The sequence below is a fragment of the Micropterus dolomieu genome, linkage group LG23, assembly GCF_021292245.1.
Source record: "Micropterus dolomieu isolate WLL.071019.BEF.003 ecotype Adirondacks linkage group LG23, ASM2129224v1, whole genome shotgun sequence".
NCBI classification, from domain to species: domain Eukaryota; kingdom Metazoa; phylum Chordata; class Actinopteri; order Centrarchiformes; family Centrarchidae; genus Micropterus; species Micropterus dolomieu.
In genome coordinates, this window is record NC_060172.1 from 24,175,176 (window position 1) to 24,198,438 (window position 23,263).

A 23,263-nucleotide genomic window follows, 5' to 3' on the forward strand; every position below is an offset into this window, starting at 1 on the left:
TAACCTTACCCAGCTGACTCTGTGAATGCAACACTTTTATGTTGAGATCAGGCTGCCTTGGAGGGTCCGTAATGTACTTTGGTGGAATTACAGGCTGACAGGAGGTGTGAGGTGCACATGTGCCTGAGTGAGTGAGTATATTTTAAATTTCTTTTACTTCCTGTGTGACGGGAAAAACAGGTAAAAGATACTTCATGATTACATGACTTGTTTGCATGTAGGTATGTGTGCATGACTCTTCTTACATTCGTTGTCATTACCGTGTTGATAAGTTATGAAAGGCAAGTGGAGAGATGTTAAAAAGAAGACCGCACATCTGTTTGGTGGGAGACTCAAAGGGAAATGTTTTGGGAATATCAGCAGCTTCCTGTTGTTTTTTATTTGTTCTGGTTCGTCTGGGGTCGTGCTTTATCAGAGGGATCACATGACTACTACTTTGTGTTCTGTGTGACACTGATGTTGAACAAAGCAGTGCAAATCAGAAAATCCAGATGGCATTCATGTGTGCATGTTGTTAATTTTTTGCTGTAGACCAGGATTTAGTTTTTTTCTGACAATGTGTTTCAGAAATGAAACCCCATGTTCTATCACAGTGCCTTGAAACCCCCAGGATGTGGGGCTGTTTTGTCCTCAGTTGTGTCTCTCATGCAGCATTCCTCCCTCAACAAGCTCCACCACTCAAATGCTTATGTTTAAAAGCAAAGGTCATGGTTTGGCCTGTCAAACTTTGTTTATTTGTGCATGGCTTGAGAGGAAGTGCTGACCGGTTTCAGGGCAAGGAAGTCCCCGTTACCTGAATTCATACAAGAACGAAGAAAGCTGCTGCATAAATTTAAGCTGCCTGTACCTCTCTGACTGCACGGTTGGATCCATCCATCTGTCTTCTGTCATGTCATGTCCAGAAATCCCACAGAGATCTGCAGACATCAACTCCACAATTCAGTTTAGACAGTATAGAACTGTGCGTATCTACGGGGTACACTGCACAAACTGTACTTTCTGAGCCTGCCATCTGACACATAATTCAAGAGCTGTAAGGAATCCTCACACTGGTGTGATGACTAAAATACACACTCTGATGCTGCAGCTGAAAAATTGTCCAGTAGTGGTGAACTTTTATCATCCTGCCACAGCGCTCACACACCTGTTTCAACGCTAAGGCCTCTCTTATGTCAGTCCAGAATTACCATCAAGACCATGTGCAGGGAAAATATAGTTGCATTAAGTCATAGTATTGCCAGCGATCAACATCAGAAGGCAGACATTAATATTGATCATTTTGCATAATTTATCTCTCAGCTAAACTTTCCAGGCCAGTGGGCTCAAACTCCAAGGCAAAATAAAAAGCTCTCTTTTCATTGCCTGGATGGATTGAAACCTTACATCGCGTTCTAATTAAAACTGAATTGGAAACATTTGTGGGTTTGCAGCTTTCGACAAATTCCTTTCATTCAAATAACAAGGAATATCACTCCAAGAATAAATTAATACCCTCGAACCACAAAACATCCTAGGTCCTTCTGCTGTAGAAATACCTCAAACAACCTCTCCAAATCTCTATGTTAATAATCTTATTAGTCTTCACAATAATGCTCCTTGACTGGTAAAAAGTAACATACTTATTTTTTACTTTTAAACCCGTGCTAATGCATTTACTCCAATTAATAACATAAGATGCCACATAACAAGAAAACAATAACAATCAATAAAAATCTAATTTGTTGAACTATGTAAATGAGATGTTGGCATAATACATTCTGTTACATAATTAGGAAGATTGGTTTCCTCTGCCATCTTACCTTATTTGCTGTAGCAACAGTGACTAATCTATCACTATTTAAAGGAAGTTCAGCAACTTTTCATCCCCTCAGTTGTAACCTCCACATCATCACTGAGGGAACTCACTCAGAACATCAACCCTCTCTGCAGACTTTGCTCCATCTGGTTACTTAGCTGCCTCTGTTTGTTTGTTTTTATTTTCCTCAGTGACTCATCATCTGCTTCATTTCCTCCATCTCCTCTCTGGCCTCCGACCATGGGAAAAGCCTTGTGAGATCAATAGTGGTGTTTTTCTCCCACTCTCTGTCTCTAGGCCAAATCGTTCCTGTGGGACGTCTGCAAAGATGGCTAACATGTGTTCACTCACTTCCTGTGGACCATAGTATTTCTCTATCCCATCATCATTGATGTAGTGAGCACAGTGAATGCATTATAATCCACCGTGCCTTGTGATATTATCATAAATTGCTATTCAACAGTTTTTCAGACTGGAAATACCCACTGTTACATCAGTGGCACAGAGCTCGGAGCAGGAAGTCAGAGGACACAAGGTCTTTTCCATCTCCTACTCCTACACCACATTTTCTATCCTCCCAGGATCAGACTGCTAACACCTGCTTTACCAATAGGCAATGCTGTGGGTCTCGTCAGCACTGCAGGGTTTGGTTTCCAGCCTCCTCTGATCATCTGGTGTGGCCCATCTGATCTTTCAATCAATGGAAATCCAATAGGAGTGAATACATCTCAGGGACTCTCTGAGGAGCATCTGAACTTTGACCAAGCGCCTCTCTTAATAAGGAGAATTTTGAAATTGGATCTGAAGTTCTTTACTTTACTTTACAGGGCTTATATGCCAAAAAGAGAAAGAAAGTCAATAAAAAAGTCTTTTAGTCAGAAGTCCGGACACATTCGGAGGGCAGTGCCGATGCCTGGTCCCCCTCTACTGCGTGTCGTGGATGTAACTCTGCACTCTGGATGGGGAGGAGAAGGGGTTGGGAGGAGGGAAATAGCAGAGGAGCCCTGTGAGTGAATGAAAAAAGATAGGCGCAAGACATAAACAATAATGTGGACACTGCTCTACGGATTAATACACTTCAGACAAACCCATGGATCTGGCTGTCTGGACTCAGCTGGAGTAGAGAAATGGTAAGAGCTGCATGTCTGTCAGTGAACTAAGTAAAATGTTGACTGTTTTCCAGCACTGGTGTGTTTGTAAACAATTTTCTGTCGATTTCTATGACATCCTTTAAAAAATAACGCTATATTTCACTTTATTTCGGTCATCATTTTAAGTGTAACATTTTCTGCTCTTCCTCTGTTTTGTTAGCATTCACTCTCAGCAGAAATCATTTCTCTTTAAAAGTCACAGCCCAGACTGTGTGGCTGGGGGTGTCTATTTTCAGAAGCTCATGGCAACTCTGAAGGGCATAACTGACCCCATAATCACAGGTTACAGTGGAAGGCTCCGCATTTGCAAGCTTTTAAACTATTCTCCGGCCTGGGTGTGTACATTAAATAACCGAGGCTTGTGGGAGCAGGAGCATATGTGTGCAAATGTGTGTGAGTCAGACAGTCAGAGACACATTACCCTGCCCACTCTCCTGTCCCTGTGTCTGAGTGCGTGGCTCAAAGAGGGCCAGTGTTGACAGCCAGTGGGCTGACAGCAGAGGCGTGAGGGGTCCAGTGTCAGTGCTGAACAGAGGGGACGGTCTGTTCTCCATGTCACTGGGTCCTCAGAGACTCACACACTGGACATGATTGTCAGATACGTGTGGTTTCACCCGGTGACTTTGTCTGGAGTGACATCAGACGCGGATTGAACGCCCCGTTGTCTCCGCCTGGGCTAAACTTTGAGCACAGCAGCTGTGGACGGTTTTTGGTGATTTTTTCCCCCAAGACTTTGAAATGATTAGTTATGTCAGCATGGAGCGACAAAGAGCTCAAGCATTTCTTTTTGATGCAACATGTGTCGGTGCGTGAATGGGCTGCTGTGGTCATTTCCTGACACAGAGACCTGGGGGAAATTTAAGGAAAACCCAGAAAAAATGAGAAAAACAGGTGAAGAGGTGTTACTGAATGGTTTAAAGAGTATGACAATAATGTGAATCATACCATGTTGCCTTCAAAGTCACAATGTCTCAACCCAGTTGAACAGCTATGGGAGATATTGGAATGACAAATAGACAGCACTATCCTCCACCACCACCATCGAAACACCAAATGAGGAAATATCTTTTGGAAAGATGGAGACTCTATGTCAAAAACCACTGAAGCTGTTGTGGAGGTAGCCCAATGCCTTACAGAGCATTTTATGTCATTTCCTTAATAAGTCATCCATTTGTTTAACATATCTGGAGATTGCCAGATCACTAAGGTAAAGCGATCTCCTTTGAAACACGCATACATGTCAACAGCCAAACAGGACATACAGTCATTTAGGTTTGGTCCATGGTAGACAAAACAGACACTAGATAATAAGTAGTTGTGTCTATTTCAGTTTTGCTTGGAATGCTGAGCTGATACTAAATTGTTGTGTGTGGGACAGTGTTATACGTGGATACTAGCTTTTAGCAGAAAAATATGGTGAGTCATCTGGGCTGCTTATGTGTCTGTGTGTGATTGTCTAAGGTCTGTCTGACCCCAGTAGGTCGTTGTTTCCCCCTCATCTGATGTGAGTGCGATCAGCAGACAGCTGGACCTAATCTGCAGCATCTGTCTGCAAACATGGATGGTTTGTGTTTGTAAGATCTGCATGTGAGTCACACTCACAGTGGCTCATCATGGTCTGAGGAAGCAGTGATCTGATATCTGATGTGCTAGATACCTGCAGGGCTCAGTCACACCTTTCTGCTATGTCTTAAAAGTAGATTTGTGAATGTGTAAAATCAGTCATCTTTCTTGCATTGAGGCATAAATCAATGCCTGCTTTCTTGATGGATCGTTTTGTCCAGCTAGTAGAAACAATTACCCAGTATAATGGTTTGGTCACATGGGCTTAAAAAGTGGGGCAGAAGGTTTCTAAGGAAAGCACTGTTCTCATTGCAGTACAACTGTAGTAGCAGTATTCCCAGTGCTCCCATTCATCCCCTGCTCTCTCTCTCTCTCTCTCTCTCTCTGTATGTGTGTGTTTGCCTCAGGATCTTCATGTGTCAGATAACTCTGACAGTCCAGCCGACATGGAGCGCATGAGCAGGAATAAAGTCCAACATGGGCGACAGATGCACCAGGTCTTACAGGTGAGTCATTTCTTAGATCCAGTGACAACTTACAGCTTATAAAACCTCCTTATTATCACCTACTGTGAGTAAGCTTGTTTCTCAACCTAACTGAGAAGTCAGTGATTTTTGTATAATTTCAGATTGTGAGATTTTAGCAATAAATCAGTTTCAGATCAAATAACAAATTAATCTGCCAATCCTTGTTAGCGGTAAAAATGGGCATATCAACCTTTTTTACATACATATTTACAGTATATTGACATTGAATAAAACAATCTTTAATTTAATTAAAAGCATACCGTGTTCAGTTTTCCAGCCGTAGACACACACCTCGGGTGTAGGTGAGGCTGTTTTCAGGGCCGCTTTGCAAGCTTGTGACAACTACTGTATTTAGTGGTGCGGGTTTGATAACGTAGCACCTCATAAACTGCTGTTGTAGACTATTATTAGTCTTAGTTGTAGTCTTTTATATTTTCAGAATGTCAGTGTTGTACCATGAGATTCTTGTATCGTCACATTTATATGTCACATTTTCCCTAATTTGTTTATATTATTCAATAATAAAAAAGAGACAGATTTCAGGATAGCACCTGTAGTGTAGTTTGAATCAAGTGCATATATTGGACCTCTTATTTGAGCATTTTAATATTTATGCTTTGCTGTTCATACATGTAATTTTAACACATGCAACATTCAGTTTTAAGATTCAGCAAAAAACTGATGTCCACTTCACCGAGTGTTAAGACTTCCACCTTTGTAACTTAATAGTTTAGTGAGCTAATCGTTTCAGGATCATGTAATGATGTTTGCCAATTGATTTTGTTTTGACAGAGCACTCCTTTAGACCTGATTGAGACAGGCAAGTCCCTGAAAGTCCAGGCAGAACGCCCCCACCTGGTTAGTTTGGGAAGTGGACGCTTGAGCACAGCCATCACCCTGCTTCCACTGCTGGAAGGTGAAGACCTGTGTGTGTGTGTGTGTGTGTGTGTGTGTGTGTGTGTGTGTGTGTGGAGGGGGGGCAGTACAGACATATCTGTACTGACTGTAGGATCTGTAATCTATGTTCCTGTTAGGACAAAGAGACACTTCCATGATCACATTATTTAAAATAGTGAGCAGCACAACTTGTCATGAATGATGAATTAAAAAAAACTGATGAAACAGTACCTTTTAACCATCTTGTTGTTACTCATGCTGCGCCACAGTTTCAATAACACCCTTGTCTGTGATTTTCTTGCACCATTGTCTTGCGCTGAGCATTGACACCACAGAGGAAGCGGGAGGAGAGGGTGTGTACCGCCCCAGAGAAAAGCCCTCTGAGATTTTCTTGGTGCGCTATCTCATCTGTACTATCACATAAGAATAAATAGTGTGTGTATGTTTTCAGACAGCAATATTAATAATAACTAATAATCATAATTACAAGACAGTAAATAGAAGATGGTTATAATACTTCCCTCTGACAAGATGCCTTTTATCTACCAGGCTAAGCACATCTTTTGAGACTAACACCTGTTGTTCATCATTCAGTCACGTGTGGACTCCATTTGTGACACTGGTCACGCGACCTTGACCTCTGTCATGTCAACTCTGGCTTCGAACCGCAAACTAAGAATACTTCAAACAAGTATTCCCAGGTCCACGTGGATCTCCTGTAACTGATGCTGAGAAAATGTTTTCTATTGTTGCAGGGAGGACCACACTGGGCAGCGAGGGGACAGATATCCCACTGCAGGGCCACGGTATCGCAGCTCAGCACTGCTACATTGAAAACCAAGCTGGCAGCATCACCTTGTACCCATGTGGAAACCAGTGCTCCGTAGATGGCCTTCCCATCACCAAACCTTATCGCCTGACACAAGGTGGCACTTAAAGCTGTTTATTCTTGCATTTTATATCAATTAACTTATACAATGCATGGCATAGAAACAAAAATGTAACCAAAACTAATGATTACTAGGGATTAAGAAGGACTTTAGTGCATATTGAGTTTAAAGATGTGTACAAAATTTGGTACAGACATCTATGGTCTAATGGTTAAAATGTCTCAAGAACTATTGGATGGATCCCAATAAATTTGCTACAGTAATAACTTCAGTAATTATCAGGTCAATTTTTAATTTGTCCACTACTTTGGTTTGTGCCGAACTATCGATATTCCGCTGTACTTTGTGTTTAATGCTAATGAGCAAATGTTTGCATGCTAACACGCTACGCTTAGATGGTTAACATGCTAAACATTACACCTGCTTGGCATCAGCATGTAAACATTGTCATTATGAACATGCTAGCATGCTGACATATTCAGCTCTGATGTGTACTGATCATACTGATGAGCCGTGAGCATGGCGAAAGACTCTTATTCCTGTTTAACTCTCCCTTACCGGTGAAATCCATTTTATGTACAGTCAGGTGACTTATTAAAAATGGAAATGCATTGCAGTATTACATATGCTCAGCTGTGTATTAAATACATTGGAAGCAAAGTGTACAATGACACAGTCTAGTTTCACAAAAACAAAACAGTCCCATGACCTTCCAGTAACATGCATACATGACATAAAAACAGTCCCGCCCCCCTCAGTCCTCTCTCCTTGGGATCCAAGCCAGCAGCTACACCAGAATGTCATTTCAAGCCGGGTGATCAGCTGGCGTGTGTGGAGACAGCAGCTGCTAAACAAGAATACTTCAGAATACTTTGCTTCATTCAAAGGACTGTCATGAAATGCTAAATTAACTCTGCAATGGAGGAAATTACTTTATTTATATCATAAGGAACAATGCTGCAGTCACGTGGACCTTTGAATGATGAAATAAACATTAAACTCCCTGTGGAATATCCATAACTGGAAACTGAAAACTTCAGCGTGTGACTCGAATTGTCAGGCATTCTTGAAAGCCAGCGGAAATGCAGGAAAAGGAGAAGGAGTTGATTTCATTTACCGGTTAACTACACGTGAGTTAAACTAATTTTGTTTATTTATGGCAGTTAAACAGTCAATAAATGACCAAGATCTCAAATTGACTACAGGACAAAAAAACAACAATAGCAGATATGTTGACCTCTTTGCCATCTGTGTCACACCTTAGAATTCCCGTTTCTTCTCTCATGCTGGACCCCCACTTGCCTTCACTCTCCTTATTTCCTTATGTTACCACACATCAAGCTGAAATGTGGTTTACATTCATGGCACCTTAAAATAAATCTCACAAATAAGAACAATTATATACACTCACACCTATTGATTATTTAAGCAGGACAACTTCATTGTATGCATACACATCACATGTACTGTGGCCTGTAAAAGCTATTCCGTCACTGCAGCTATTTTAGACTAATTGAATTAGTTAAACCATTGAAAGGCTGATTTTATATCACATTTTAACCAGAATCAGTTGAATGGTTGAAGTTACTGATAGTAGTAATGCTTAAAAATGAATAAAAAAAGCAATAGGCAATAAGTTATATTTGGCATCAACCTGTCATTTATGGTGGTGTTAATACTTTGCCTCTCTGAAGGCGTTACCTAACACATCATGGTCTTCTCTCCTGGCAGGGTGCATGCTGTGTTTTGGTCAGTCTGCCTTTTTCCGCTTCAACCATCCAGAGGAGGCCCTGAGAATGAAGAGCATGCTGCCTGGCGGTGGCCAAGGACTGAGCACCACAAGAACTCACCCTACTGGTTAAGACCCGGCTTTGATATTATTATTTGATACTCATTATGATAATTTTTCAGGGATACAGAAATAGGATGGTCAGTGACAAGGTTGCTCAGTAGCTATTCTGAGCAGAACAAATGCTTTATCTTTTATTTATAGATATGTAGTCAAATATGTTGCAGAGAATTATGAGGCCTCTAGTTAGCATGAGACACTGTACATAATTAGTTGACTGTCCACGGCTTTTTAGGGCTTACATAATTACCAAATGGTTACTGAGATGACATGAAGTAAACATGAAAAAAGATAACTTTCAGCACTTGATTCGTTAGACATTTTGAAGTGTAACCTCTGACATTAAACTGATTTCCACATTATAAGTAAAAAAATAACTTATTTGTTTTGTTCAAATTTAACACCAAGTTTACCAGCTCTTGATTTTCATATCTCCAGCACAATTCGACTGAAATATTGGTCATTATCCTTGACTAGAAATAGCTTGTTCAGGACTAATTATCTATGGCCTACATTGTGATCTAGTTCATTTTTATCTGTGGGTTTCACTCAAGGTGTGACCTCATTGTGACACGGGTTTGTTGTAATCTTTTTACAGTTACATTCAGTTGATGTTATATTATACTGGCCCGTTGCTTGCTGCGACTGTTCCCTTGTGCTGTCAATGATATTTAGAATCCATTCTCCGCTGACCTTATTGGTTTGGCTGCCAGTGCCTGAACAGTACAGTAAGAGCCACCACACCCTGCCCAGTGTGTATGGCCCACTCTTTCCTGTCCAGGCCCTGATTTCATCAGCTCTGAATGAGGTACACCGCTGCAGCTTTTATATTTAGCAGCTCCAGATCTCTGTCGTATTACAAGACAACTGAGCAGTACAACATCCCGACTCGCTGCGCGTGGTTCATGCAGGAGAACAAGACATTTATCACTATTTAAAGCGGGCCACCGAGACATTGTGTATGAATATGTGTGTGTAACAACATGTTCACTGTATATTTCCTTATTTGGGCTACCAGCACTGACCTCACGTGCAGTGAATGTCAGTGACACAAACCAGATCCCTACCACTGTGTTTGTTTATGTATGTTTTTGCAACTGTCTATTCAAGTGTCCTCGTCCTTTATTTAACAGGAATGCTCATGCACAGGTGTTTCTGTCTCCCTTTCGCAGACTCCCACAGTGTCCTAAATGGAAACCATCAGTCTTTTTCGAGCAACGGCGACTCCAAAATCAACAACATATCAAAGAACCTCCAGGACTCCTTGATGCTGAAGGCCTCATCGTCATCAGGATCTGGTAAACAACCTATTCATCAGCCCTCTCCTCCAAACATGCTAAATGGGAGAAACGACTCCATGACTGAGGACTCAATTTATGAAAACAGCAGCAGCTTTCTGGGCTCGAACCTCAGCAACAAAACTCCTCCAGTACTTGCACGGTCCACTACTCCTGTCCCCCATCCACGGACATCACTCTCTGTGGCCTCAAGCTGTACTACTAGTGGTCAGAGGGCCCAGGAGAGCCCAAAGCTTCTTCAGAACATAAGAGCAGAAGCTTCATCAAGCCCCACACCACCTCGCAAGGAGTCAGGACAGGGCACAGAAAACTTTAGCTTAAGTCATAAACCCGCCCTGTGCAAATTTTCCCCAACAGCACCATCCAGCCCTCAAGTAAGAGGTTCTTCCCTACAGAAGAGATCCCCCAGTCCTATGCGAGATCAGCACCTCTCTCATGTAGATGTCCCTCAAAGGCTCAAGACTCCAGAGCCGACGGGGTCCACCAGCCTGAGAGAACTTCCGCCCCCCAGCCCTTGCATGTCCCGCAGAGGGACTCCAGGATCCTCGCAGGGCTTCACTGCTAAACCCGTCCCCGAGAGCCCCCAGGGCCCTCCGAAACTCATACCTCCTTCTAAAGCAGAAGCCATGAGGGCACTTTATACCCAGAATCCATCATCACTCTGTGGGATGGAGAAGAAGCCTGGAGGCAGACAGTTAAGGCCTGCCCCGGGAAATGCCATCGTGTCAGGCCTGGGATCTCTATCTGGTTCATCTCCTCTTGCTAGCCCCCACAACCAAAGAAAGACCACCTGCATGACCATAGCAGGCTCTTCCAGCAAGGAACAGAGTCTTACAAAACCATATACCCGAGAACGCAAGAACAGCATCTCTGAGATCAGTGACAATGAGGACGAGTTGCTGGAATACCACCGCTGGCAGAGAGAGGAGAGGCTGCGTGAGCAGGAAATGGAGAAAATGGTAAGTGATCAGATCTAAATATAAGTTTACAGTAGATATAAGAGTAGAAATCATAAAGAAAACATTTACTGCTCTGCTTTGTCCTTTACGACGTTGTATCAGGAGAAACACATCAAAACAAGCTGGCAGGTGCAGTGCCACAGCTGTATCTGTAATGTAAATTGTTAGTAAAATATTCAATTGACACAGAGCAACATTAGCATTCATTTGGAGTTGTGTTTCTGGTGACCTGACAGATCTAAGTCCAATGTTCACTCTCATTTTAGCTGTGTTAGTTAGAATTTAACCTGCTAGATGCACGAAATGTTCACCAGTCATTGGAAAGCACAAGGCAAACAGCTATCCTGGCTTTGTCCGAAGGTAAAAACCTCTAAAGCTCACTAATTAACATGTATCTATGTTTAATCCATAAAAAAGTGTTTAAATGACATGTTGACAGTTTTGTTGCCTTTTTTCCCCAGTATTTTGTCAGGGAAAATAATTCCTTCCCAAAGAATACATAGTCAAATAGATGTACTGAATCATTTCTTTATGTAACGTGGCCACGGAGAGAACACACGGTTACTCTCCCGAACTCAGCATTTCCTCTCCTTATGTACAGAACAAGTACAAAGCAAACAACAGCCAACAAATGGCAGAGTATTAGCATACACTCTTCCTGAGTTAAGAAAGGAAATTCAGATATTTCTCTGTCTCTTGATTGGTCTATGTTAAAACTCTCACCTACATGCCAGCAGACGTTTATTGTAAATCAGACAACCCTTTGTTTAGGAATAAAAACCCTGTGACCAATGCTAATTTCTCACAAGTTAATTACAGTGAAATCCTAAAAAATCAGCAACTTATAATGTATTTCTCACAATTTGTGCTAAGCTAAGCTATCTCCTGGCTCTATAGGCTAGCTTCATATTTAAGTGTAAATTTTTTACTCTTCGGTTTTTGTACAGATTAAACAAACAAGAAACAATGTATTAATTAGACAGCTGTAGCGGTGCTAGTAGGCAGATTTACCTTTTGACAGAACCAGGCTAACTGTTTCCCCTGCTTTAGTCACTATGCTAAGCTAAGCTAACCAGCTCCTGGCTGTAGCTTGATATTTAACAGACAGACATGAGAATGGTATCAAACTCTCTGCAAACAATAGTAAAGGTATTTCCTACAATATCAAATTATCCCACTAATATAAAAAAATATTGACTGCACATTTAAGTGTTTCACATTTGAGCCATTTACATACATGTAGTTAGCTAGTTGGTGAGTCAGCAACTGTGTTGTCCACAGTGTAAAGAAGTGTATTTGCCTTCACCACACAGACAACAACACAGGACAACTGATGAGGACAAACACTATAAGGTCAATAAACACCATGATTTTAAAGAACATAAATACAGTTAAACGCAGAAGGCGCTGAGAGTGCTTGCATAGCAGACACCATGTCTGCATTCAGATCGCTTGTCTAAATCTCCTGGCATACAGCCACTAGCTCATCTCCCCAGAGTATTACTGGCATCGTCAGCCCATGTGGGCTGAGTAACACGGGGTGAACATTCTTCCACAAGTCTTCAGACAGGAGGGCATGGCTGGTTATTACTCAGCACTATATTTATCAAAAGGACGAGTGGCTTTTTTCAAAGCTGCCTCCAGCTTTGAAAGTTAAAGCCACTCGTATTCGTATTCATATTCGTACCCACACAAGATCATTGACTGCATACTTGTTATCCATCCTCACTCCGCACCCACCAGCTCCCCCACCCCACCATTCTTCAGCCCCCACCGCAGCCTGCCTCTGACAGCTGAAGGGACCAAGGGGGAGGGAGTAGGGTAATTCCTCCCTGTCCACAGACTATTTCAGGAACCAAAAGGTTTCTGGTAACAAATATGAGAGTTACTCACAACATGTGTCTAAGTTGGACCAATAGGGGTTTTACTGCAATGGATCCAGCGTGTGCATGTTTGTGTCGAAGCTACTCTACCCTTGTGGTGAGTCATCCAGTAGACAATGTAAGCCGTTACCTCTGCAAACACATAAACAGATAAAGACAGATATTTCTTGGCCCTAATGAACATACAATTATGTAGCTGTAAGCGGCCAATTTGAGATTTGTTCAGTGCTGGCTGAGATTTCCAATGTTTTCAGTGATTTCTGTCTTGCTATGTTGTTGGTACTTGATAAATGAAGAATAAGTGACCACATTAACATCTCTGGGGACAAATCATGTAGAGGTGGATGAAGCTTCAAGACTAGATAATCATGCAGGGCCCTTGTTAAATGAATAAATCGCCTAGATATTTTGGAGAATACACTTCTTCACTTTCTTGATGAGAATTATATGATAAAGAATGATACCACTCTGTCTAATACGTGTGAAGCTAGAAAACCAAAGTGTAAAAATTTGATTTTACTAGGAAGCTAGACCCGGGAGACAATTAGTTTAGTTCAGCAGAAAGACTGGACAAAAACAAATAAACAATGAAGTGTTAACCTTGAACTATGGATTAAACAAATGAGATGCAATCTGTTAATTCATGAGCTTTAGAGGTGCTAGCTGTTTCTCCCAGTTTCCAGTCTAAGCTTAGCTATTCTAATGTCTCCTGCGGTAAGCTTCATATTTAGCGCACAGACATACATATGGTATCAGTCAACTGTATTTCCCAAAATAACCTATTCTTTTAAGAGGGTCCCTGCATTATAAATCTTGACGCTCCATGTCAGAGCACCTCTAAGCTTCCTGTTATTTCTGTTGCAGTTGTGTGTAAACGGTGAATATTCCCACACAATATACATTTAATGACAAACCAGTCAGCATGCGGTGAACTATGTTTGGGGTACTGGATCAGGTTCTTGATTTGCTGGTATTGCAGCCTTGAAAGTGAGAGAGAGAGAGAGAGAGAGAGAGAGAGAGAGAGAGAGAGAGAGAGAGAGAGAGAGAGAGAGAGAGAGAGAGAGAGAGAGAGAGAGAGAGAGAAGGACAAAGAGAGGATTTGAATGAATGCCCAACACTTGGCACGCTGCTCTCTTGGCACAGTTGGCACAGTTATGCAGGATTATTTCTCACTTTATTGAACCCAACCTATATACATGAATGGATATTGCTGCACTTTAAAATCACATGCTGCCCTTTATCTCCCAGCAAAAGTAAAGGGCATGGCTTGAGAGGAAGAAATATAATCAATTCCACTGGGAAGAGGCAAAACTATTTCTATTTTTGAAGGGCTTCTGATTAACTGAGATGATTTCTATGATGATACACAAAGCAAAAGTAGTGTAATTGCAATAAACTACAACATTTCAGTAATAATAAGGTGAATGGGTTAATTTCATTGTTACAATAGTTTGCTCCTCTGGATGGTCTGCATTTCAAGATAAAGCAAAAGTTCAACATTTGAGAAAATATGTTTATTGACTTTCTTACAGGAAGTTAGATGCAAAGGTTGATACCACACCCATATCTGTTATAAAATCTTCCTGATCAACATACCATCACACAATATAACATGTTATTCAATGAAGTTTCGAAGTGTTGATAGACAGGCACCATCAGACAGAGCCAAAAAAAGCTAATATAAGCATAACGTATGTATTGTTATTGTGAATGTAAGCTCATTTCCCAAAATGTTGAACCTTTACTTTTACAATATTAGATCAAACTATCTAGTTATAGCTTTATATTTCTATTGTTATGTCCATTTTACACTTGACTAACTCTGAAGTTCAGTGAAATATGGTTTCACTTTTAATGATATTGCTGGATTTTATCAAGGAGTAAACAGGCCAACAGCATAAACAACTGTCCAAGGTGTAAATCTTGTAGTTAAAGTTAATGCTCATGACAGTGTAATTATTGTAATAGCCTGAATAATTTAAATACCAGACAAAAGTGGGCTGGTGGTTGTGGGAACAACAAGAAGAAGCACATTAGGCACTATTGTTCCTAGTCATGCCAGATTCCTAATTATTGTTACACATTCCGCGCTATTATTTTGGTAGATTAAAGCAAGCATCCCATTGTTTGGAGTGATGATAGACATCAGACTGGCCACAACCTTGAACCATGTGGCACAAATACATAACACAATGTCAAAATCTAAACAAAAAGAGCAACATAAGTATAGTACAAACCAAATGACATCTGGGGCAGTTTAATCTCAGATAGTCTCAGTCAGCAGCTAAACTCTCCACGTTTATTTATCTTACAGTTATCACAGACTGTCGGATTAATAAACTACGGCTCTGACAGGTTTTACTATGAACCCCCTCCTGAGAGACAAACCACATCAGCTTCGGCCCTCCTGCTATCAGGTTACAGTTGTCCCGTGCCAGTGGCTGAGGGGCAGCTGCCTACATGGGACAATGTCACACAAGGACACTTGAAGCTAATCTGCAATATGACATATAATGTAGGACGGCATGCTAACGTCTCACATCTCTTCTGTAGGAGCGACAGAGGCTGGAGACCATTCTCAGTCTGTGTGCAGAGTATAATCATGAGGACAGTGCTGTGGAGCTGGCTGAGGTGGTGAGGAGTGGGCTGCTGGGGGGCGCTAGAGGAACCTGCTTGGACATCGGAGGGGGGATGTCCCTCCAGGGAGTAGACAGGCCCCAGAGGGTGAGAGAGAACGATGAGGAAACCCAGAGAGAGGAGTCTAGCAGCACAGAGAGCACACATCAAGAGGTAATAAACACATTCATGCAGGCATGCAAGTGATAGATTACATTATTTATGTGTTCCTTTAAGTAGGAATCTTATTAAAGCGTTTTAAGAAATATAAATATATATATAAATCTGCCCTTAGTGTGAAGAGCTGTTAGCTGGTCAGGAGCAGGTCTACCTGGAGGAGGAGAGGAACAGGATCTTGGCCAGGGTGGATGACTTGAAGCACAGAGTCAGTGAACTGGAGCAGCAGTTACAAGAGACCAAACAGGAGGTCAACACACACACACACACACACACACACGCACAACAGACTGCTGATGAAATATGGCATTTTAGAGTGTAGGCCCTAAGATCAAGGAATCTGTTTCGCCTCTATCTGTTTATTTAGCTTGACAGTACTTGGTGGTTTGCAGACTCTGACTCCACATTTGTCTCTAGGTGGAGATGGAGCAAGCCCTGCTGCAGGCAGAGAGGCGGGCTGAGCAGGAGCAGGTGGAGGCTGAAAATGAAATCATCTCTCAGCTGCAGCTCAAACTCAGCCAGCTGGACAAGGCCACCCAGAAAGAGAAAGACAAGGTAGGCACCCAGGACAAAGCAATGTGACACAGTGAATGCTGCCAGTTTGCCCAAAGCCACTGCACGTGAATGTTGGACCTGTTCCTCTGTGTTTGATTACATAAAAACTCACTCCTTCCTGAATGTGCAAACCGTCCGTCTAGAAATACAGGATCTATAAAGCCTTTTCTCAGATCTCAGCTGAATAAGCACTGCTAATTTATTAGCTGTCTGTTCTAAAACACAAAGCACAAATTGTTTTCTCTCTGAACAGTTCATGTGTTTCAAGAAACAAAAAACATCTTCCTTACGTAGGCTTTTAGCTGGATGTGACCAGCACTAAAATGTGGATTCAGATATGCATATAACTTTTTATTTTTCTCCCATTTTAACATTACCAAGTGTGTGAAGCATTGCAAGTCATAACACTCCTGCCAACTTAACCTCTGCTTCAATCCTCTAAAACTTAATAACTGCTTTGGCCTGTTAGCTTTAAAGCTTGGCTGCATGGATTTGAGCTGTCTGTGATTTTTTTTCTCCCTGGGTTGGTGTGTGTGTGTGTGTGTGTGTGTGTGTGTGTGAATGTGTACCCATTTGTGCATATGTGTGTGTGTTTCCATGTGTTTTTAGGGGAGGGCTAATGTGTCGGCTGAGCGGAAGGTCCTGGAAAAGCAGAGGAATGAGTACAATGAGCTGAAGAGGCAGTTTGATAAGTGCCCCTTGTCTCTAAGGGAACAGTTACAGGAGCAGCTCAGCAGGGTCAGTGTTCTCACGCAGCCCACTGGCTGGCAACAGTGAGTTATAATATACCAAATACCACAGTACTGTATGATCTGTACAGAAACGGCTGCAGACGTAACACTGACTCTGTTTTGAAGCACTCAGAGCTACTCATAAATCTGCAGACTGTGCATTTCCTCTCTGTCTGCTGTTGCCCTTCATTATCTCAACATTAGGTTTATTATGTCAGTGCCCTTTGTAAGTGTGACTGTATAGCAATGCTCCTGCTACGCCAGCAGCAATTTTAGACTGCTGCTTAATCTCTGCTGTTCCCTCATTCTGGATGAAATGTCAAATGCATTATTAGTAATAATTAATCTGATTAACAGCTTTGCTCTAAAAGTTTGCATGCTTACTAAACAGAGTATTGTCAGATTAGATGGTATGATATTTGTAGGTGTTTTTGTCTACTTTTCTTATTGTGAACAAATCCCATGAAAACACCAAAACCAACAATGTGTTGGTCCACATCTCAATACTTCCAACCTCTCCATCCTGTTTGTGGCTCTCAGTAGGAATCATCAGTTGCTGCTGAAGAAGTAAATCTTCAAAAGCAGGTCACAAATGTACGTGTTAATTTTTTTAAAGGCTATGGGATTTTCTAAAACAACTGATAACTGTAGTTTTTAGCAACATTACTCAAACAGAAGTAAAGAGTGCATTTCTTGGGGACTATTTTCAACAACAGATTAATACGTAATAGTGAGCATTTACAGCAGCAGAACAGTGGGGGTGGGATGGAAACATATCAAACTCTGGATACACAGACAATTGTTGGTTTTACCCTTTTCATGGAATTTTGTTAACAATAAAAAATATATAGAAAATTGCCTGCCTTATCCTTTGATACCTCTATTTGACTGATTTCAATCAGTGTGAATTTACTGCATGTATATCTATATCTGGACAGAAAGCTGAAGCTCTGGAGTCTGGGACCAAGCGGTTTGAGGAGCTGGAGTTCTGCCAGCTAGAGGAGGAGAGCAGTCTGGAGGAGAAGAAGGAGACTCAGAGCTCCCAGCTTCTCCAAGAGCGAGCCGAGTATCACTGCAGCGTGGCCAAGAGGAAGGTGGGGATACATGTATAGCGAAAAAACACATTCAGGCCTATGTGTGTAACACATGATTACCAACATGAGATTATATGCCCGCGTGACATTGAGAAACTGGACTTGTTGATTTGCAGGAGAAAATGGGCGCTCTGGAAGCTCAGGTGAAGCAGCTGGGGTTACAGGCAGCTCAAGAATGCGAGAGGATGGCTAAAGGCAGGGCAGTGACTCTGCAGCTGTTACACAAGGTTAGCCTTTTATAAACCTAACCTTAACTACCTGTACAGTGATGCATGCCGGTAGCTATGACAAGCATGTCTGCCTTTTAGGAGCAAGACAGGCTGTGTGTCCTGGAGAAGAAGTACCACGCGTTGACAGGAGGGAGAAACTTCCCAAAGTCCAACAGCAGCATGAAAGAGGTGAGCAGGAACATGTGAGACATGAGATCACAACCGTCTGAGCTGGAGGAGAAGTACTGTTTTATTTTTATAACTTAGATGAACTTTTTAAACAGGACTTTCTTCACATCAGCGAACCTGATCTTGTTCATATGGACGGCCCTGCTCATAGTCCTTGTCCCTCCTCTGCCTCCTTCTCCTCCGCTCACCTCCCCTCCCCTGAACTCTATCCTGTTAGGCTCCAAGAGGTACATCTTAACAGAATCCTCTTTGTAACGAAACCTAACAAATCCTAAATGCCTGTGCTGCCGTTTCTACAATAAAAAATCAGGGATGATGGTGTGTAAGCAAATACTGACAAACAACAGCAAGCTCGCAGTGTGTATGTTGGTCAGGTGTCTGCTACTATCACTGAAGCATTTGAGGAGAATTGTTTCCTACGACATTAACTAACAACATAAACAAGATGATGCAACAAAAAAAATATATTGATAGATGATGCTTGGGAGGATGAACCTGTAAAGTGACTGCCATCCATATTCATTTCAAAGATAGAGTCCAAATGAGTTGCGATGGCCACGTGTTTGCATTGTGCATGTTTGAATGACTATTGCTGTCGTTCAGCCTTCTTATCCCTGTGATTTGGCTGTTGATGCAGGAGTACCTCCGGCTCTCTGATGTCTATAAGATGTATGGAAATGCTTCAATGCAACCCCACCCTTCTTCCCCTGCTGCGCTCCACTGCCTCTCCCTCGCTGTAGCTCCAGGTCTGCCATGTGAGGTAGACACCTTGCCAGCTCTCTGCCAAACTCTCTGATGTGTTTCTCTCAGTGTACTAAATACCAAACCCACCTGAGCACATTGACAGTATTTCAAAATACATTTCTTGAGGATGCAGCTTCTTAACATTCTTTTCCACTTTTCTTCTCTCTCTCACCATAAATGTGTGTGTGTGCGTGTGTGCGTGTCTCTTGTTGTCTGTGTGAAGGAGTACATCACAGTCAGTCAGTTAAGCCAGATCTTTGGGATGCAGAGAATTGATGCCTCCTCTTCCTACTCTATTCCATCATTCCACCTTGCCTCCTCTGAATCCGCCTTCTCATACCACTCAACTGCATGTGATCCTTCCCCCTTTCTCTCTGCACAGGTTTGTTCTTCTTCTTTGTTACTGGTGGTGTCACATTTTGTTAACTGACAACACCATTGCAACATTGCAGCCATCCACCAAAAAATTTCTTATGCAGCCACCCCAGCTTGATATTGCTACAAGAACTGTTTCATGTTTATATTCCCTACCTGCTTGATGCTTCTGACACTGATCCTGGTGCTGCTCCCCTCTCCTTTGCCTGGATGCTTTTCATCACCTCAGAGCCAGCCTGAGCTGAGCAGGAATGCAATGCCTCCTATTAACCTCGAGCGCTGGTACCAGGACATCATGGCTGCTGGAGAGCCTCCGTCATGTCCTCCACCGCTGCCTGCAAAGTCTTTTTCTGCACGCAGGCAAGGGCAGGTAAAGTCTTCACTCTTTCTCGCTCACTGCTTTTTGCTCTCCAATTATTATTCAGTGTATTAAAGTCATTGTTTTGCTAAAGGGCACCGACAGCAGGCCAGATGCATTACCAACATATTGTCACACACTGGATCTAGGGGATCTTCTCACTAGCTCTACAACTATCCATATCTGTATGAGTAGGAGGCCCTCTAGTGTACAAGACAAGACATGGTAGCCTGTGAACTTTTGATGCTGCCAAGTGTGAAGCGCTGACATAGTCTAATTCAGTTAGGTACTTGATCCTGCAGGCATAAATGAATGAAAACAGTGAGCTGGAAAATTAAGCTAACAGTGTTACATGTGCCGACTGATATAAAGTTGAGTGCTGAGATACAAGGCTTCCATGACACCGAAGATCCTAAACTAAATGTTATAACTGTAATCCTGTTCGTTAGTTCAGATAACAACATGTGGAATGTAATGGTAGTCTCAGCAGGCAGAGAGAATGAACTGAGCTGGCATGGCTGTCTTGGCGTAGCTGGCAGTGAGCGGGCGGGCAATGCAGAGAAATCCAGAAGAAACAGAGTTCAACAAAGGGTTGAAAGACCAGGGTTGAAATACTGCTGGGTTGATGAGCTGATGTGAAGCAGGTAGACTATGTCTCGTTGGGAGTAAGCCAGGATCCAGGGAAGCAGAGAGAGAGAGCGAGAGAGAGAGCGAGAGAGAGAGAGAGATTGCCATGCCCAGACAGACAGACAAAACACACAAGGGAGACAGGGGAAGGGAAAACGTAAAGGACAGATTGAAGCCAACAGATTTATGTGTACACTACTTTAATGTTGCAGCTGCTAAAGGTGGAGCTAAGTTTGACTACTTTATTTTGTGAATTCCAACCTGGGGATCAATAAAGTCACATCATGTATTATATGGTATCCTATGATGATACATAATAATAATAATAATAATTTATTTGTTACTTACATTTGGTATTATTAATCTGAATCTGTAATGTAGCTAGTACCTAGTTGTTGTAGAAGTAGAAAATGGTATTTGAGAAAATTCAAAACCAAACTTCAATTTCTGTCTTTTGAAAGAATATTCGAGATTAAGAAAATAACATTTAAGAGGTTCTGATGTTTTGGGAGGAAAAGCATATCCACTTCCTTCTCAAATGTGAAAAAAATTATGAAGTAATCTGTCTCTTCTCTCAGCTACTGAAGTCCAAATCAGATGGTGAGGTGGCACAGGCAGCATCATGCAGCACTGTAGCCCTGCCACCCTCCAGTGGTGTTGCTCATGAGAAAAATGCATCCACTAAGGTAAGCTCATCAGTTTAAAATGTGAATTCTAAAAAAATATCAAGTAATTAAATGTGTGATGCCTTCTGTGTGTTTTTTAGGGGTTACAGTTAGTGCTGAGAGAGATGTCAAACCCGTTAGATATGGACCCGAGGAGGCAGTTGGCTCTTCAGAGTAAAGGTACTTGAGTCCGTCAATTCCATCTTATCTGTTTCACACACTGAAGGGTTTCACCTGAGATGCACACTCATAATGTTTAGACGGATAAAAAAAAAGTCTACACAGGAGATTTATTCAGGTACATGGAGGAAGACTAAAGCCTCTTACTCTTTAAAGTCTGTGGGAACAGTACACTTTGTGCTGAAATGTGGTGGGGACAAAAGGGCTCAGATTAGGGGTGTGACACTACACTTAGCTCACGAGGCGTGACGATTCACAATATTGGATTCACGAGAACAAGATGAGAAGATATTTTAACACTGTTGAGTTTGAGCAATAAACACTTAATTTCATTCTAGAGAACATTTCTGCAAAAATTTATGGTGGATATGACTTTATTTAGATAAAGGGAAACACAAAATTCAGGTGGCAAGTGACAATTCAAATTATAAAAATATAATGGAATATAATGGAGTAATGCTAAGCTTGTTCATTTTATTTAGCTTAACTTACTTTTTTGTTACTTTTTTGGACAACACAAATTTGTTACTTCTATATTTACATTGTATGATATGGTTTCTAATTGTGCACCTTTCTCAAGGTTTTATATTTAACATTTCTTGTTGCAAGCTATTTTTCAGAACATTTTTAGAAAATACTTTAAAAAAGTGTTGGGGACATGTCCCCAGCTTCGCCCACTGTAAATTACACCTCTGGAACAGTATATCACCAGTGTGTCAAGTCTCCACACTCTGATGTATAATCAACTGGTAACAATGCCTTGGCACTCTCAGTAGAGGGCACTATAAGTCTATGACAGCTGTCTCTGCACCTTCTCTTCTTGCACAGATCTGTCTCCCACAGTCCATCACTCCATCCTGCACCATCAGTCGCCACCGAGTGGCAGCCAAGCGTACGACACCCTGAGCCTGGAGAGCTCAGACAGCATGGAAACCAGCGTCTCCACCGGCAACTCCGCCTGTACCCCAGAAAGGTGAGAGACTGGAAAACTGGCTCTGTTTCCATGGGAACACTCAAGTCTGCCCCAGTCCCCCAGGAGAGGGGTCACTGTGCTTTGTTCCCATGTTTTATGTCTGTCTGCTCCTGGGACTGCCAGCACACTGGCTGTTGCCATGCCAGCCTCTTCAAGTTGTCTGTGCTTGTGCATGAAGTTAGGAGTTCAAAGACGCACTTTACTGCTGTGCATGAAGAAACCTTGTCTTTGTCTCCTGCTGCTTCCAGTGTTTAGTTTCCAGGCATGTCTGTTTATTTTTGTTCATCCCAAGCCTTGTCATAGCTGTGTCATCAGACACTCCTTCCCTCTGTGTGTTGTAGTGCCTGTGGGTTAGAGGCCCAGCGGATAGATGAGATGGAGAAGATGTTGAAGGAGGCGCAGCAGGAGAAAGCCAGGCTGATTGAGAACCGAGTGAGTTTTAACATCAGGGCCTTTTTCCTAACATGACTGGACATCATCAATTATCTCATCACTTGCTAAACATCATCTCCTTCCAGATATTTTAAAATTTCAAGGTGCAAGGATTACCCCATTTTGAGCTGCCAGGAATAATCAATTAATCAAGTAGTTGATCGAAATTAAAACCTGTTTTGATAATCGATTCATTGTTTTAGTAATTTTTCAAGCGCACATGCCAAACATTTGATAGTTGCAGAATTTCAAGTCTCAAGATTTGCTGCTTTTCTGTGTAACACGTGGTAGTAAACTGAATATCTTTGGGTTTTGGACTGTTGGTCGAATAAAATAAGAAATCTGACTACATCTTCATGGGCTGTGGGATATTATAACAGGCATTTTTTACTATTATGCAACATTTTGTAAACAAAATGATTTATTGCTCATTCAAGGGAATAATTGGCAGAATGATCAGTACTCATTAGTTGCAGACCTAGTTTAAACTAGTAAACTTGAAGTTAAAGCCGCAATTTTGGCATTA

The 23,263-nt window shown here is 41.9% G+C and overlaps 1 protein-coding gene across 1 annotated transcript in view; it reads left to right on the forward strand.

The window, feature by feature from the left end:
* Positions 1-2,747: 2,747 nt before the first annotated feature.
* Positions 2,748-23,263, forward strand: part of LOC123963329 (pleckstrin homology-like domain family B member 1) — a 29,392-nt gene continuing 8,876 nt past the window's right edge. The window contains exons 1-21 of the mRNA XM_046040112.1: positions 2,748-2,925; positions 4,917-5,015; positions 5,829-5,952; positions 6,689-6,859; positions 8,555-8,680; positions 9,845-10,929; positions 15,366-15,602; positions 15,724-15,855; positions 16,023-16,160; positions 16,770-16,898; positions 17,830-17,985; positions 18,102-18,212; positions 18,294-18,383; positions 18,479-18,610; positions 19,021-19,143; positions 19,351-19,509; positions 19,732-19,872; positions 21,066-21,173; positions 21,254-21,332; positions 22,161-22,305; positions 22,647-22,737. Of these exons, the coding sequence (XP_045896068.1) occupies positions 2,923-2,925; positions 4,917-5,015; positions 5,829-5,952; positions 6,689-6,859; positions 8,555-8,680; positions 9,845-10,929; positions 15,366-15,602; positions 15,724-15,855; positions 16,023-16,160; positions 16,770-16,898; positions 17,830-17,985; positions 18,102-18,212; positions 18,294-18,383; positions 18,479-18,610; positions 19,021-19,143; positions 19,351-19,509; positions 19,732-19,872; positions 21,066-21,173; positions 21,254-21,332; positions 22,161-22,305; positions 22,647-22,737 (3,579 nt within the window). The 5' untranslated portion in view covers positions 2,748-2,922. The remainder of the gene's footprint in view (positions 2,926-4,916; positions 5,016-5,828; positions 5,953-6,688; positions 6,860-8,554; positions 8,681-9,844; positions 10,930-15,365; positions 15,603-15,723; positions 15,856-16,022; positions 16,161-16,769; positions 16,899-17,829; positions 17,986-18,101; positions 18,213-18,293; positions 18,384-18,478; positions 18,611-19,020; positions 19,144-19,350; positions 19,510-19,731; positions 19,873-21,065; positions 21,174-21,253; positions 21,333-22,160; positions 22,306-22,646; positions 22,738-23,263) is intronic.